Source organism: Pteropus vampyrus, unplaced genomic scaffold (genome assembly GCF_000151845.1).
Source record: "Pteropus vampyrus isolate Shadow unplaced genomic scaffold, Pvam_2.0 Scaffold222, whole genome shotgun sequence".
NCBI classification, from domain to species: Eukaryota; Metazoa; Chordata; class Mammalia; order Chiroptera; family Pteropodidae; genus Pteropus; species Pteropus vampyrus.
In genome coordinates, this window is record NW_011889003.1 from 1819888 (window position 1) to 1837502 (window position 17615).

At 31.3% G+C, this 17615-nt stretch overlaps 1 protein-coding gene across 1 annotated transcript in view; it reads left to right on the top strand.

Annotated features, from left to right (window-relative positions):
• RIMS2 (regulating synaptic membrane exocytosis 2) overlaps window positions 1-17615 on the top strand; it is a 579688-nt gene that overhangs the window by 290060 nt on the left and 272013 nt on the right. The window contains exons 7-12 of the mRNA XM_011373284.2: window positions 7421-7629; window positions 9127-9246; window positions 11324-11423; window positions 12324-12447; window positions 14086-14132; window positions 17399-17511. Coding sequence (XP_011371586.2) covers window positions 7421-7629; window positions 9127-9246; window positions 11324-11423; window positions 12324-12447; window positions 14086-14132; window positions 17399-17511 — 713 coding nt within the window. The remainder of the gene's footprint in view (window positions 1-7420; window positions 7630-9126; window positions 9247-11323; window positions 11424-12323; window positions 12448-14085; window positions 14133-17398; window positions 17512-17615) is intronic.

Here is a 17615-nt window from a genome sequence, read left to right on the forward strand (position 1 = left end):
AAGTAATTACTTAATTAAGAATCATTTTTAATATTACAAATAATTAAAGGCTGATTTGGATTACGTGTTCTCTGAGTTAAGAATAGGATCAATTCTGTAGAATAGTAATCCCACAGAATTTATTTTTAGCACAGGACTTAAGAATGTGGATTTTGGAGGCAGACTACGTGGATTTTTAATCCTGGCTCTATTATATCATAATGATGTGACCGTGGGCAAGTTATTTTAACCTCGGTTTTACTTTCCTCAACTGCAAAATGAATAAAATTATCTGGCTCAAATAGTTATTGTGAGGGTTTAAAAAGATAATCATGTAGAGTGCATATATCAGTTACTATGAATCACCCCAAAATAGAGAAGCAAAAAACAACCATTTAATACCGTTTACAGTATCTGCGGGTCATACTTGAACAGGGAACAGTGGGGACTGCTTGTATCTCTCTGCTCCTCTAAATCTGGGGCCTCAGCTGGGGTCCGAAACAGCAGAACCTCCTCAGATCTGTCTTATCTCTCTCCCTCACCTCTCTCCTCCCTCTCCCCTCCGCTATTTCTCTTTTATATAATTTTTACAAAGAAGCATATTGTCATTCCTATATGTGAAAAATCCTGTACTTGTGAAATCTACTTAATAACATTTAATACACAGTTTTCCAAACTTATTTGACAGAGGATATTTATATCATTCAAGCCTATTAACATTTTACAGAACCAGTATTTCTTGTTGGGAAATGCCAACATATGTAGCCTGACAAGTTAAAAAGGAGGGTAAAAATAACAAGAAGATAAATGAGAGGAAAAATAAAAGGGGCATAGATGAATTTTCCCATTTAGAATGAAAATTAAGATTATTTTAGTAATGATGATTATGATATCATCAACATTGAGATGACTCTTCAGTTTACAAGGCACTTTCATGTCCATTGTCCTTTTTTATTATCTTAACCATTTCTTTAAATTTATTTCTGAACTACAGTTGACATATATTATAGTAGCTTCAGGTGTACAGCAATGATTAGACGTTTATATACCTTACGAAGTGATTGCCCTGGTAAGTCTAATATCCATCTGATGCCACACATAGTTATTATAATATTATTGGCTATATTCCCTATGCTGTACTTACATCCTTGTGACTATTTTTAGAACTGGCAATTTGTGCCTTTTAATTCTTTTCACCTTTTTCACCTATCCCCACAAGCCCTCTCTCATCTGGTGATCGTCAATTTGTTCTCTATATCTATGAGTTTGTTTCTGTTTTGGTTGTTTATTTGTTTTGTTTATTTTTGAGTCCACGTATAAGTGAAAATCATATGACATTTGTAATGACCATTACTTATTTAAACCTCTCAACATGTGAGAATACAATTAATCTTTTTATATAGATGAGTAAATGAGTAAAATTAATACATGGAGCCAATACTTTAACATGGGCTTTGTGGCTCTGGGTCATAAAACTCTTTCTGCCGCAACATGCTGTGACTTTATAAATATGGTTAAGTTAAAATGAGGATGTCAAAGAATGCCTTTGTCTAGTGTGTGATTTAATTGCAGAACCTTAATCTAAGGTAATGACAAACAGTAACATAAAAGTTTATAAACTCTTTCATTCATTTAAGGGCTGTAGAAAACAATTTTATAAACAGAATATCTGAACATTTGTCCCCTCTGTGTATCAAACACATACACAGCACACCAACACACCACACACACACACACTACTGAGTTAGTTTGTATTTGGACTATTACAAATAAAGTAGAGGTAAGTGAAGGTGCAAATCTTAGCCTAAGATGTGAATCTTTTGACTATTTTTAACCAGGTTTCATATTTAAATATGTTTAACTTGCATTAATAAAGTCAGTGAATATCAGAGTAGGATAAGATTTAAGGTGCTTTTAATATAACTTCCTAACTGAAGCACCAATCTTCTGTACATTATGCCGAAGAGTGGTACTCCAGGCTTTTCTTTGAACACTTCCAGTGATAGGATGAGCAACACTTACGAAGGCAGCAACACCTTATTTTTAATTTCGAAATAATTCTAGATTTGCAGGAAGTCACAAAGATAGTTTTTTTTACGTTCAAGGCATGGGGCCTAGGGTCCTGGGAGGGGTCAGACGAGGGCCCAGGCTGGGTGAGAGGGGATGGGGGTGCAGCATGAAGAAGGGTTGGGGGTCCCTGTTACCAGCTGGAGGACAGCAGCACCTCTGGACATCTCATCGCATGTATGGATTCATGTACCCACTGCTATTAGATTCAGAACCGCTATACCCACCACAAAGATGTTTCTTATGCTTCCTCTTTATAGTAACCTGCTCCCCAGCCCTAACCTCTGTTAACCATTACTTTATTTTCCATTTTTATAATTTTATCATGTAGACAATGTTATTTGAATGAAATCATATGGTATGCAACATTTTGTGATATTTTTCCATTCAGTATATTGTCTTTGAGGTCCATCTATTTTATGTATCAATAGGTTTTCCTTTTTATTACTAATATACGATGGTATGGTTATACCAGTTTGATTAGTTATTCACCTCTTGGAGAACATTTTGGTTGTTTCTACTTTTGGACTATTACAAATAAAGATAACTTTTTTGGTGAAATTTCTCTTCATATAAAGCGTTCGGCCTTTTACCATTAAGAATGTTTTACCTGTAGTTGATGTCCTTTATTTACTTGAGCAAGTTCTCTATTCTTTATTTTCTTTTTTTTAATTCATGAATATTTTTTTTGCATCAATGAATAGATTATGTGATTTTTCTTCTTTAACTTGTGAATATGATAAATTACATTGATTTTCAATATTCACCTAGTCTTGCATCAATAAACCCCATTTGGTCAGAGTGTATTATTCTTTTTTATACTATGGGTGAATATTTTGTTAACGATTTCTGTGTATATATTCATGAGAGATATTGGTCTTCATTTTCTGTTATTTGCCATTTTTTTTGTTTGCCCCCTCTTTTTTATTTCTGTTTTTTTTCCTTGCCTTCCTGTGTGTTATTTGAGCTTATTTTAGAATTGCATTTTGATTCATCTGTAGTATTTTTGAGTATATTTCTTTGCAAATGTATTTTTTTAGTGGTTGCTCTAGGCAATATATACGCACAGCTTATCACATTCTATGAGTATTGACATCTTACTACTAGAGTGTAATGTGGAAACCTTACATACTTTAACTTCTTTTACCTTTCCCTGTTTATAATGTAATTGTCTTAAATATTTCCTCTATAAATGTTGAAAAGCACATCAAACAATATAACTTTTGGCTTCAAACATCAGATATGATTGAAAAAATTAAATAAGTTAAGGAAAGTCTATTGTATTTATCCATATTTTTGCTCACCATGTTTTTTATTCCTTCTCCAAATTTCCAGGTTCCTTATTTTTTGTTTCTAGAACTTTCTCTAGCCATTCTTTTAGGGTAAATCTGCTGATGACAAATTCTCTTAGTTTTCTTTTTGTGTGAGAATGTCTATTTCTTATTCATTCTTGAAAGATAATTTCACCATATTTAGAATTCAGGGTTGACATTTCTTTTATTTCAGTAATTGAAAATATTATGCCACTTCTTTCTGGCTTCAAGATTTCTGAGGAGAAATCCACTGTCATTCGAATTGTTTTTCCCCTTTAGGTAAGGTGTTGTTTCTTTCTTGCTTCCAATACAGTTTGTCTTTAGTTTTTAGTTTGATTATGATGTTTCTTGGCACAGATTTCTTTGTGTATTTCTTGTTTGGGAGTTTATGAAGTGTCTTGGGTTAGTAGGCTTACGTGTTTTGCAAATTTGGGAAATCTTCAGTCATTGTATCGTCAAATACTTTTTTAGCCCCATCTTCTCTCTCTTCTTTTAGGACCATAATGAAATGAATCTTCTGCTATAACCGTTCAAGCCCCTGAGGCTCTGTTCATTTTATTTTATTTTATTTTATTTTTAGTCTATTTTCCCTCCTTGATTTTGGACTGAGTAACTTATGTTGTTCTATTTTCAAGTTTATTGTCATTCCTCTGCCTCTCCACTCTGCATCATTTGCATTTTTATTTTCAGTTATTTTTCAAAAAGTTCTAGAATTTCCATTTGGTTCTTTTTGTGTCTTCTATTTCTTGTTCTAGAACTGGAAAGCCCAGCAATATGTTTTTGTACTGCTACGAAAAGAAGTATATTTTATTATCTTAGTTCTGCCCTTTGAAACTACTTAAAAGAATATTAAGTGTTAAGTATTATCTAAATACTAATAGTCCTAGTATTTTAGGACTATTTTTCTATGTTTTACATTGATTACCTTATTGAATTATAGTAACACTAATTTTTACTCATTCAACAGATGTTTACTGAATGCCTACCATATATGACACTTTTTTTTTTTTTGGTCAAATAGTTTCACTTTAGCTTCAAGTGGTTAAAATGGTTGATTTCCTTTATATAGGAAAGAACTACATTTCTGCTTTTTTGGTAGGTTGCAAATAAAAGGGGAGGAGAGAGATTTTGAGCTGGTCTCACACCTTCATATAAACTAGCCAAGAATTTTTATTTTCAGTCTCTATTCTGTATTTAATTCAACTCAGAGATTTGTCAGTGCTTTGTTGTAGAACCAATAGTTTATTTTCAAAGGGTTATAGTTTTTTTTTAGATACAAATACTCTCGACTTTTTGAATAGCCATAAAATTCTAATTGTTTATTTCTGCCATGAAAGAGACCGGGAAGCACAACTGTAGTTCACAGGTTAAAGAATTTTTTTTCTACAACTTTAATTCTGTATATTTTAGCACAACTTCATCATCCTCTATAAACTTTTTGAACTGTCTCCAGTGGTTCTCAAACATCAGTGAGAGCATAATCACCTGGTGGGCTTGTTAAATCACAGATGGTAGGCCCCATCTACAGAATTTCTGATTAATTAAGTGTAGAGTGGTGCCCAAGAATTTGCATTTCTAACAAGTTCCCAGGTGATGTTGATTATGCTATTTTGGAGATTTCACTTTGTGAACCATTCATCTACACACGATTTTCTACTTTTTTGTCTCTCTTTGACGCTTCAATTATTTCAGTTTGATTTTAATTTTCATCATTTTATCCAGAGTGCTTTTTCTAAGATCTTTCTTGATCCTCTTGTTGCCAGATCAAATGGACACTTTCAGTTCCTTATCGTATCTGATGTGTACAAATCATTCATATAGTGGATTTCTCCTGTTTAGGGAATTCTTTTCTATTTATTTTAGATTACCATCTCCCTCCCTCCTTTTCTTTCTCTGCATGTCTTTTTCTGTCACTCTCGCTCTTGCTCGAATCAAACTCTAAATGTTAGAATTCATTCTGGGTCCTCTTCATATTTTACTTTATACACTGTTCCTAAATGATCTACTTACTCCTGTCTGTATGCTAGTAATTCCCAATTTATGTCTCTAGCTCGAACATTCCTTCTAAACTTTATTGTAGGTTAACCATTTGATTTCTTATATGCCAACTTGAATAAATGATAGGTATTTCAAACAATATATCTAAAATTAATCGCCATGTTTAATAAATTCTTAGATGCATGTTTTTATTTTAATATCTATGACTCTTATAGTCAGTGACATCTTAGGGTCTATGAAATAGAGTAATTCCTTCCATTCCTTCCCTAATAAAAAGTGTTCTTATTCCAGTCTTCTCTCTCTCTCGTAAATGGTCTTTCCTTCCATTCTGTCTTTAATGCTAGAAACCTGGGAATTATTCTTGACTCTTCAGTCTTTCTTAACGCTTTTATTCCTACAGTCAGAACACCTCTCAGTTCCCTCTTGTCTTACAATGTCTAGTGCCATCACTTTTGTTAAAGCCCTAATCACCTGTCCCATGGAATATTGCAAATGCCTTTTAGCTCTTGGTGTCTTCTAATTCAATCTCTACTTAGTGCTTAGATTCATCTTTTAGAAATGTAGATCAGTTTATGTCACCATCTTAAAAGCCTTCAAGGAATGAAATTCATAATCTTTAATATGGCATAAAAAGCCCTCACTTAGCTGGTTTGTGCTGCCTCACCAATCTCATTTAGCTTTAGATTCACCCTCATTCTTTTTGGTGCAGATACACCGGTGTTCTAGCAGTTCTTTCCTAAGTACCATGTCGTTACTTCCTCCTGGAATGCTCTTTTCTCCACTTGCCTTCTGCCTGTCTCCTTACTTTTCCTTCAGGTCACGTATTCCAGTTCTCATCTTACACATTACTACTTTAGAGGTTTTTGCTGACCCCCTATATTTAAATTAGATCTTATTATACTCTATCAGTGTTTTATATTTCCCTAACGACACTGATTATTTATTGTATTTATCTCTACTTTGTTGTATATCTCATTGTTTTACCCCTTACACTAGAGCTTAGTACGATGCATAGCAAAAGGAAGGTGTTTAGTAAATATTTCTAAATAAATGATGTACAAATAGAGTTTTAAAAGATGTATGTGCACATATAGACTAAAAAAAATTCTTTTTCAGATGTAAGGCAAATAAAAAGCACATAAGTTTGGAAATGGATATTTATTCTTAGTTGCCAACTACACAAATTATCTGACAAAATTATATTAAAAGAATTTTTATAAGTTCTATTTCTGAAAAAAGTTAAATTGTTTCAAAGTAACAAGTAATTCATGATATTTAAGTAAAGTTTATTTTTTTATTAATAGAAAGTGAGCAAATCTGTTTTGTTATTTTCATACAAAATTATTTTTTTTGTGTAACCAATTCTTTTCTTTTAACCACCCAAATTTTTTAAGGAGGTTTCAGCATTATAAAGAATATGATACTACATTCCAGAAACAACGTTGAATTATTTGGCTTTTTGTTATAGTGGTTATTGGCGAACCACTGTTAATTTTTAAAATGTTCCTTAATCTTTGGAGAATGAAATTCATGTCTGTAAGCCAGCATGAAAAAAATAGCATGAGTAACAGACATAGCTGATAGTCTTTTTCTTTTTCCGAATATATAATTTTTTCATTTCTGTTTGTTTATTAGCATTTTCTGTTCTTATAGGACTTTTATTCTATAGAATCTGTCTAGTAAAATTTGTGTTCTGTAAATCTTACTCATTTGGAATCTTAGCTTTCTCTTGGTATATATAGTGAGTGATAGAGACAAAGTTCTTGAAAGCAGACAGTGTCACACAGTTTAAAACGTTTATAATGTCTTCGTCTGTCCTTTATTTCGCCGTCTCCTTTACTGCACTCTTGTCTGTCTGACTCTCACAGGAGACATGGATTACAACTGGTTGGACCATACGTCTTGGCATAGCAGTGAGGCATCCCCAATGTCTTTGGTGAGACATGTGGAGCCTTACTATTTAATTTCCGTTATCATTTCACTTTTCCTTTTTTTATTTATGCCTTTGCATGTTTTCTTTTTTGTATCTTTTTTTTTTTTTTTTTTTTATCCCACACCTATAGGGGACAGTCAAAAGGGAAAAAGAAAAACTAGTGAGCAGGCAGTTTTGTCGGATTCTAACACCAGGTCTGAGAGACAAAAGAAAATGATGTACTTTGGTGGCCACTCTTTGGAAGAGGATTTGGAATGGTCTGAGCCTCAGATTAAGGACTCTGGGGTAGATACGTGTAGTAGCACAACCCTTAACGAGGAGCATAGCCATAGCGATAAGGTACTGAGATTGTGGAGCCTGCCTTTTAACCCTGCTCATTTGGTCTTCGTTTGCTCTCTGTCACTCATTCAAACAGAACATAATAAAAGGACAGGGCATTGCAAGGGTCAATGTAGCATTTCTTAAGGTGCAGAAAAGAAAAACAAAACCAAAACAAACAAATCAAAATACTTCTTGCTTGCTTTGCTGTTTTTGTTGTTTGACGGCATACCAAAAAATAAGTAAATGAAATAAAATATTAGGAACAAAGGAATGTTTTGTCTATGGTCGCATGAGAGAACTTTGTAATGTTATTATAAACTACAAATATAAAGAATTTTTTTGATTGGCTTATTTGATATGCTTGCATATATTTTCCTTGGGATGAAAATTAAATTATTAATAGTTTGAATCCCAGGCAAAAGGGAGATAATTGGGTCTGTTTGCACAGAAAAAGTTGTTTTTCTTTTTTCCCTTTCACTGTCATTTTGCTCTTTTGTTTTATTGTCATAGCATTTTAATGTAGTATTAATTAGCATTAGAACCATTGCCATCTGCTTTGGTATTTATTATTTTTGCTTTTAGTGTAGTGAGACTTTTGAAATCTTATTACTGTATAGATGTCATTGACTGGAACTTGTCTTTTGCCTGCTAAATTTTGCATGAAGATGTGCATGTAACTTTAAGATAACTATGAAACTGTGATTACACAAATCATTTACTTTGTTATTTGAAGTATAATTCATAATGGAATGGTGTTATGATTTATACAGGGCTTGGTTTTGCCCTGAGAAAGAGATAAACTCTCCATATTTTGAATGTTATTTAACAATGGATACCATTAAATTATCCAATAAAATTAATTTACTAACTAAATCAAAAACCTGAAAAAAATCCGTGAACCTCCAAAAAGTGACAAATGTAATCATTTTTGAATCAGGCCTATTTCTGCCCTGAAGATTCAATTGGAAAGTTGAGTGTTGTGTATTTTTTTGTAGTTTTAATCTAGAAACCTTTTTCAAGAAAGCCCTCATCGTTGTTTTGAATTTTGTGTTTTAACATATTTTGACCTTTTGACTTTTACTGTAATAAGTTCTCTGAAAATCTTCCAAAAGTGTTTGAAAATTAAATTCTCATTTTTAAATAGGTTTAATTCCATATAATTACAACCTATTTTTTCTGCCTGGAAACTTATTAATCTTCTGCATGTACATAATTAAATTAGAATTTGAATATATTTTCAAGATTTCTCTGATTTTGTAGAATTATATAACTCCTGTATTGTATTAGAGCACTTCAAGAATTTAAAATAATTGGATTTAAAAAAACTTGAGATTATAAAATTGAGGTTATAAGCATAATGTGGTAAGCCCTTTTGCTTAAAATTTTTAATGTAAACTGGTTTGTGTAATCACAACACTTTGGAAATCAGAAATTTAGAGAGATTGTACAATAATAAGGAGTCGTTCGTCATAAAAGAACATTAATATATTTTTGTTTGTTGATATAATGCGTTAGCACCCTGTGACATGGCAACCATCTAAAGATGGAGATCGTTTAATTGGTCGCATTTTATTAAATAAGCGTCTAAAAGATGGAAGTGTACCTCGAGATTCAGGAGCAATGCTTGGCTTGAAGGTATGTGATAGAATATATGAGATTTTGGCTCTATACTCCTTTACAGATTTATCAGAAAAACAAAAGATATAATAACTTTCTATCTATACCAATTTAGTGCATTTTTTTCCTATTTTTAAGAATAGGGAATATTCACAAATATTTGCCTTCATTATTTATTTTTCATTTTCCAAGTTTTATTTAAGTAGTTGGCATTATTCTACAATAATACTTGTATATATAATTTTGGAAAATATTGAGGTATATATTTGAATCATAAATATAGTGCTCAAACTTATTTTACCTATACAGTTTGTCCTTTAAGTCTGTATCTTTGTTTATATTCTATTAAAGTGATAGTTTTATTCAATTACTCAATATGCAGACTTGGGAAATGTAACGTATGCATTTTGTAGAAATATAATTTTTGTATTCATGTAGCAAAATATGTGCAAGTGTATTTATGTGTATATGTGTGTATGCGAGGAAGAGAGAATATTGTTTGAAGTCTGGAAACTCAAAAATACTTAGGAGATTTAATACAAATATTGATTTATATTTTACTGTAAAGTAAGTTATTTAGTAATTATACCAAATATAGTTCTGTTTATTTTTTGTACATCTGTATTTAGTGAATTAAAAACTGAAAGGATAAAAGAGAAAATGTTTTAGAGTTAAGCCATTGCTACAGAAATTGTTGTGAAGAATATAGTAAATGAGAGATATTAGAAAATTTGGGGTATAAGTGGAATCAGGCAGCTCGCATTTACTGAGTGGCTGTCAGGCGGCTGGCACTCGTCTGAGCATTTTACATCTATCATTTAACTTAACATTCACAATAGATAAGAAATTAGAGAGAGCTGTTGTAACTTGCCCATGGTCACGAGGTGGTAATGAAGGTAGGATTTAAATCCTGGTTTATGCAGTATATTGTTAGAGCAGTGAAGTGTAAAGGCTACAAATCTGGGCTTGATTTCTAGTTATAGCAGTTACTAGGTATATGACTTTGGTCACTAAACTTCTCTTAGTCTCAGACTCCTCATCTGTAGAATGGAGATAATAATACTTACTGAATGTTATAATAAGATTTAATAAATCAATATATAAACATTTAGTATAGTGCCTGACACTTTATAAGATTTCAATAATAATAATTATAGTAATATTAATTATGACTATTAATATTTATCAAGCCAAGATTAAAAAGAAACATAGGGATATAAGTCCAAAATATCTATATATTTAATTTTCAGAATTAAACATAGGAATAATTAGTATTAACTGAACTGCTATTGAGTGTAATTCACTGCAGTTTGAGAATAAATAAATAGTGTAAGGTAAATCAGTGGTTTTTTTAATTCAGGTATCTTTTGCTCAATGTAGAAGAGAAAAAACTGTTTAGTTACTACTGTTTGCTTAACTTGCTATAAAGTTGATGACTGAGTGAGTGGCAGTGGATGAGAAAGCATTAATTTTGTAAGAGGCCTCTTCTACAGGTACATGTGTGACTGTAGCATTATGGCTAACATTTATTTTTTCTTTTTATTAAAGACATTTATTAATAGAAACATAAAAATAGAAAAACTGGGATACAAATGGTCTAAAGTTTACATTAATTCTGATGAAATTAAGTAAGTTTTGTAATTTTATCAGGAAAAATATAACATCATCATGTATTAGGTGACAGTGTGCCTAAAAGATTGCTAATGAAATTTTGGTAGGATATCATAATTATAGTAAAAGTAACAAGTATTTATATTATTATGATATTTGAAATCTGTGACTATATGTTAATATAATTACATAGTACTGATATAACATGTTTTTAGAAATGAAAAAAGTAAGAATTCTGTAAAAAAGACAAAAATTATATATTGTTGTTTCTAAGTTTTCAACAAATAATGGATTAAATTGTAAAACATTTAGAATGTGAAAAGAGCTTATTCTTGGGACATGTCTCAGTTTCTAATAATAAATTATTTTTAATATATTAAATTATAGATTTAAAAGCTGAAAATTGTCTAGTTATTTTTTACTTGAATCTTCAACCATGTTCATTAGAACAATATGCCTCTTAACACTTTCCTCTTTTAAACAGGTTGTAGGAGGAAAGATGACTGAATCAGGTCGGCTTTGTGCATTTATTACCAAAGTAAAAAAAGGAAGTTTAGCAGATACTGTAGGGCATCTTAGACCAGGTAGGTTTCTATCTTTGGTTATTTACATTTAAAATGTTAAACGAGTAGTTATGAAAAAGTTGTCCTCACTTAGCATTGATAGGACCAGTAAGAAAGAGTTTATTTAACTTAAATATAAATTTATTCATTAATAGAAAGTTGTACTATTGTTTCTCGAGTCATATTAGATAAAAAGATTTTTGTATTTACTGATTTTTTTGTTGTTGTTGGTAGATATTCCTAGTCTGTGTCTAGTATTAACCTATTTTATTTCCCATAAGTCTTTGTTTTTCTTTTGAAAAAAATTCCAACAGAGATTAGGAAACAAACTACATGGATAAATACATATTTCCTAAAATGTATCACTCTTTATCTCTTTGGTAATGGATACTATTGGAGAGATCCTTGAGTACCTTGGACAGGATTAGATAAGATGCTAAATAATAAGCTTTTTTCAAAAAATTTACACAATATGCACAGTATTTTGAAAAACCTAGAATGCAGAGTCATGAAATCTACAAAGAGGCCTTATAGTTTCTATAATTAGAATTTCTATTAAGAAATCACAGAGACAGAAGTGACTTCACCAAGATAGTGACATACTTTGCTCCTGACCTTGCTCCCCATCACAAGAAGAACTAACAACTATTCATGGATAAGACACCGCTGAGAAAATCCTGGAAATCACAGGAATAACTTTTATGTAATTTTTTTTCTGACCCTTGTCCTTTTGAGTAAAATATACTAATCATCCTGGTCATCAAATTTTATGCCACTGGAGCTATTCTCAGTATGTTTCTTCTTCCATAATGCTGATTTTATTCTATGAGGTTCATTGTACCTTAAGATTGCTTTGTTTCGAGTGCATTTTATTGGGTTAGATTTTCTTTCTAAGATTATTATTACTGACACACACAATAGGCGATGAAGTGTTAGAATGGAATGGAAGGCTATTGCAAGGAGCCACATTTGAAGAAGTATATAATATCATTCTGGAATCCAAACCTGAACCACAAGTGGAGCTTGTTGTTTCAAGGCCTATTGGGTAAGTTGGTTTGAGTACTTTTCATGCATAGATAGCTGCTATTAAACAGTTTGTAATGTGCAATCCAAAAATGTCTGATTGCTTTATAAAAATATATTATTTTGAGGACAGTATTTTTCTTTAGTAAAAACATCTTACAAAAAATTATGACCTCTCTTTATCTGATCATGCTAGATTATACAGTTAATTATAAAAGAAGAAATATTTAGATGTTTATTATTTTTATTATCTTAATAATTTAACAGATGGCTAATGGCATTAGTATAGTAACAATTACTTTTAAAGTTTTGTGAACTATGATGCTCTACATTGTAAAAATGAGAATCAACTATATTCTATGAATTGTACATATTTTTTTCAAAATGGAGGTTTCAGTCTAGTAAGGGGAGGGCCTAAAGAGCATGCTATTCCCAGATAGAGGGAACAATTTAAGAAAAAATAAGCACATGCCAAATACTCTGGCTTTTATATTTTGTTACCTATAGATTAAAATGACAGTTTCCAAAAGTTAGCAGGAAACATAGTCTTTAATGCCTACAGAAGAATTACTCATTAGTTATCGCTGCAGTACTTCCTTTATAGGAGCTTATATTCTAAGCCAATGACAAAGATGCATCTATAACTAGAAAAAGCAATTAAAATTTTAAACTGACAGTGAATTATTAAATGTACGTTCGGAATAAGAGCATTCTAGGGTGGCGGCTATAGAAATTATTCTTTGTGTAAAATACTAATGCCCAGTTTTAACTCATTTAGGAAGTGATTGGATGATATTATTTTGATCTCTTTTCATGCCATAGAAAATGACTTATGTGGGTAATTTAGTTTTTGAAATGTTCCTTTCAAAAGTAATGAATCTGGCACATGAAATTGTATCTGTTTTTCATTTTGTCTTTTCTAAGTTTTGTATTATGGTAAAACTACACTGTATCAACTTAGTGTTAATTACCAAACACTAATACCAAACATTAATACCAAATATATTCTTGGTATTAAAAGATACTTTAGACATTTACTATCTTAAATATTCTTTTATGTAATTTTCTTTTCTTAATCATTAATATCTACTCTTTTTGGCAAATCTCAAACAAAAATGTACATACTTTTGGTGTAAATGCAGTTACAAGGTAATTTTCTGAGTCCCAGTAAGAAACATAGTCACATTTTTTCAGTGGAGTTATTACATTAAAAAAAAATCTCAATCATGATCTGAACATTTCAATTTTTATTTTGGTAATATTTTATTTGTATTTTAATATTATCGCTTTAGAACAACAGCAAGTCAAAAGAAAGAATATAATAGAATTATAATATATCTGTAAAACTTGTTTAATACAGAAAATTTTTAGAATGGATAATTATGTAGTGAGGCATATAGAAAATAAAGTATATGTTTTTACAAGACTGCTATAAACGTGTATGAATTTTAATTTCTTTTAAGTAGTTGAAGTTATCCCAGAATACTTTTATTAGCAATAGAGGACTATGGATTGTTTTTTCTCACATATATAATGCTACTACTATACACAATTTTGTTAATTTTACACTATCCTGTTATAATATGGGTTAATAATGATCAAAATGGAAGTAGCATTAATTGTTGAAACAATTTCTTGTTTTCTTTTTCTATCACTTTAGAGATATACCTAGAATACCTGATAGCACACATCCACAACTGGAGTCCAGTAAGTTTCATTTATTCTAGAAGAAAATGTTATTAGTAATGTCATTCATCAGGGGTCAAATGAAGTATTTCATCTATTGATACAAAGAAATATAATAACCTTGTTATCAATTATATAATCATGTAAAATTTAGTACGATTTCATGTCATTGTGGGGAAAAGTACAAAAGTCTATAGTACTTGAAGATAGTTATTTTTAACCACACTAGGTATTGTTAGATAGCTTTATTAAGGTATATTACAATAAACTACATATTGAAGATATACCGCTAGATAAGTTTTGACACACAGGCGAAACCATCGTCACGTTAAAAAAAAAATGAGCATGCCATCACTCCCAAAATCTCACCATCCTGTACACCAGGTTCCCCTTAACTTTAAAACTTACTGGTTTGTATTGTAACTTAACCCTCAGTAAATGGGGGGATGCTCGAGATAATCTAGTGAATAATTATAGATAGTCTTATTTATATTTTTAGAAAGTGGGATAATCTGATTTAACGTTGGGGTAGTAATAGAACAATAGACATACTACATGTCTATTTTAGATAATGTTAGACACATAAATACTTTTTATTACTAGTGTTTGAGTGCTATTTCAGATGTTAAATTAATGAATTTTTTCCAATGAACTAAGTTTCTTGATTGATTAGAGTAAGGGATATTGTGAATGAAGAGAGGAGGGTTGGAATTTGAAATATATTGATCAAGATAGATCACATTGAGAAGGAAGAATTTGAGCAAAGATTTGAAAGATTGGCTATCTGGGGAAAAAGCTTTCCAGGTACTGGAACCAGAATGCAATGTCTCTGAGGCAGAAAAGCCTAAGATGCTTTTAAGCAAAACCAAGGAGGCCAGTTTAGCTGCAACAGAGTAAGCAAGATTGAGAGGGTAGAAGAATAGTGGGCAGTCAAATTGCAGACTTTATTAGCCACCGTAAAGACACTGGCTTATACTCTGAGGGAAATCAAGAACTGTATATGATGGTTTTAAAGAAAGACTTACGTTTTAAAACCTGGCTACTATGTTGAAAATAGATTAAGTAGAGTTAAGGGTGAAAGAAGAGAGACCAGTGAGAGGAATATTTTAGTATTTTAGAGGTGAGATCATGGTGAATTAGATCGTGGTGGTAGCAATGAAGGTAGTGAGAAGTGGTTGGAGTCTGTATACACACAATAATTGAGAATATCCTATGAAAATAAATGTTCTAAAAAAAGAAAAAAGAAAATAAATGTTTTTAATTTTATATTACAATTATGAGTATAAATTTCTTTAAAATCTTTATCAAATAGGTAAAATCTCTTTGGAATGGTATAGCTCTATACTTTAAGATATGATTATATGACCTGTTTGATTTAGTATCTTTGGCTAGGTGCTAAGTCATTTTATCCAAAATAATATCATGATCACATGAAACTATAACATAAAGAAGTACTAACATAATGATAATTATTATGTTTGATATTATCATTATAATTCGTATTTTATTGAGTTCCTGGAACTACATATTGTTATGTAGTTCATATTGTGCATGATGTTATACCTATATTATCACACTCAATTTTTTTATAATAATCCTAAGAAGTGGGTAAATTTTTATATACTTATATTACATCACTCAGATACTGTATGAGCAGTGTGGAAAAATTCCAGAATTGTTCCTGAGGAGACAGGGGTCCTTTCTCAAATTAGATTTAATCTTTTATACTTTAAATGCTGAAGAATAGGTTTCCCAAAGGCCTAATTGTTAACTTTCTGGCTTTAGTTCCTCAGTAAATTCTTATGTTCTGATAGTTTTATTGCCGTATGACTCCTAAGTTTACATTATCAAAAGGATCTATCATTGTCTTTTCATCCTTTGGATGTTTAAAGGTTACGTTCTGTTAGGTGTCTTCCTGTTCCTTGATGCTTAACATTTGGAAAACTTTGGAAAACTGAGCTTATTTCTTACTATAAAGTCAGCATTTTTTCCACTTCTAAATGTTATAAAAGATACCACCATTACTTCTGATCCCAAGGTTTGTACTTTTCCCCTTTTACACTATTCTCTCTAGAGGTCAATTTTATCTTTGTGTTTCCAATTAGGGAGACACTTTACAGTTTAATTTCTAACACTAATGTCTCCTCAACACTGGGTTCCATCCATGTATTCAGTTACCTGCTTTATATCTCCCCGTGGATGTCTCAAAGGTGTCACAGGGTCACTGTCTTCCAAATTAACTTTTTCACCCATTCCCTTATACACAGACTTCCCCACTGTTCCACATCTCAGGGAATGTCGGCATGGTCCTGTGCAGAGAACAAGACATAGGGAACTTTCTTGACTCCATATCTGGTTATAAGACTTGAAATCTCATATGTTTTCCCCTCTTTTTCCTTTATATCTCACATCTAATTAGTTTCTGAGTCTTCGTTTTCTCATTTTATACCTCCTGAATTCTTTATATTCCAATTTTTGCAAACTTCCTGGTTATTATCTTACTGAATTCCACTTATTCCTATTTTTCATCTTGCTGAATTCAGTACACACTTTAAATAAGTGGTAAAGTCACCTTCCGCAAATACAACTTTTATTACCCCACACATAAGAACTTAGCTTGGATATTTCATTAGCGCCAAAATGTGTAACCCAGAATTCTAGGCATAATCTCCCCCAGTAGCCCAAGAGCCCCGTTTTTATTTACTTTCCAATTTATCTCTTCTCTTCCATAGAAATAAATTCATACATATAATTTCTGGATACTGTGGTTCTGCTTTTTCTGATATTCTTTTTTCGTAGTCCCTCACTTCCTTTCTCCCCATGTAATTTATTGTATCCTTCCAGATATGGTTAATAAAATCACTTCCTGAAAATGTTTTATAATTAACATTCTAGTATTTATTTTTTTAGCATTACAAGTTTAAGTCATCTTCAGGTTGCTCTATTGGTTTATCCTACTGAAATTTCTATTTTAAAAATTTCTTAAAATATTATTATAAGATATGAGGTTTAGTACTCATTATAGACAAAGTAAATCTTGAGGTAGAGGTCCATCTCAACTATAGTTGGCACAGGAAATGGTTCACCCTTGGTCTTAAGGGAAATCACTAAGCTTCACTTATGCTTCAGTAAAACTCTCTAATGTATTTGGAACATTGTGGCTAAGAAAATCATGACTATAATGACATTCTGTGGACATTAAAAAATTTAAGAGGTATTTGATAAAGATTAATAATTACTAATGAAAAGCCATTGTTATTATTCTTTATGTATAATTACCATTTCAGGTTCTAGCTCATTCGAATCTCAAAAAATGGATCGTCCTTCTATTTCTGTTACCTCTCCCATGAGTCCTGGCATGTTGAGGGATGTTCCACAGTTCTTATCTGGACAACTTTCAGTATGTAATCACTTTCCTCCTTTTGGAATTTCAAGTAGTGTTTTTATTATCTGTTGCTAGTTTTTTGTAAACTAAGTTCTTCTTAGAACATAATTGTCCTTTTA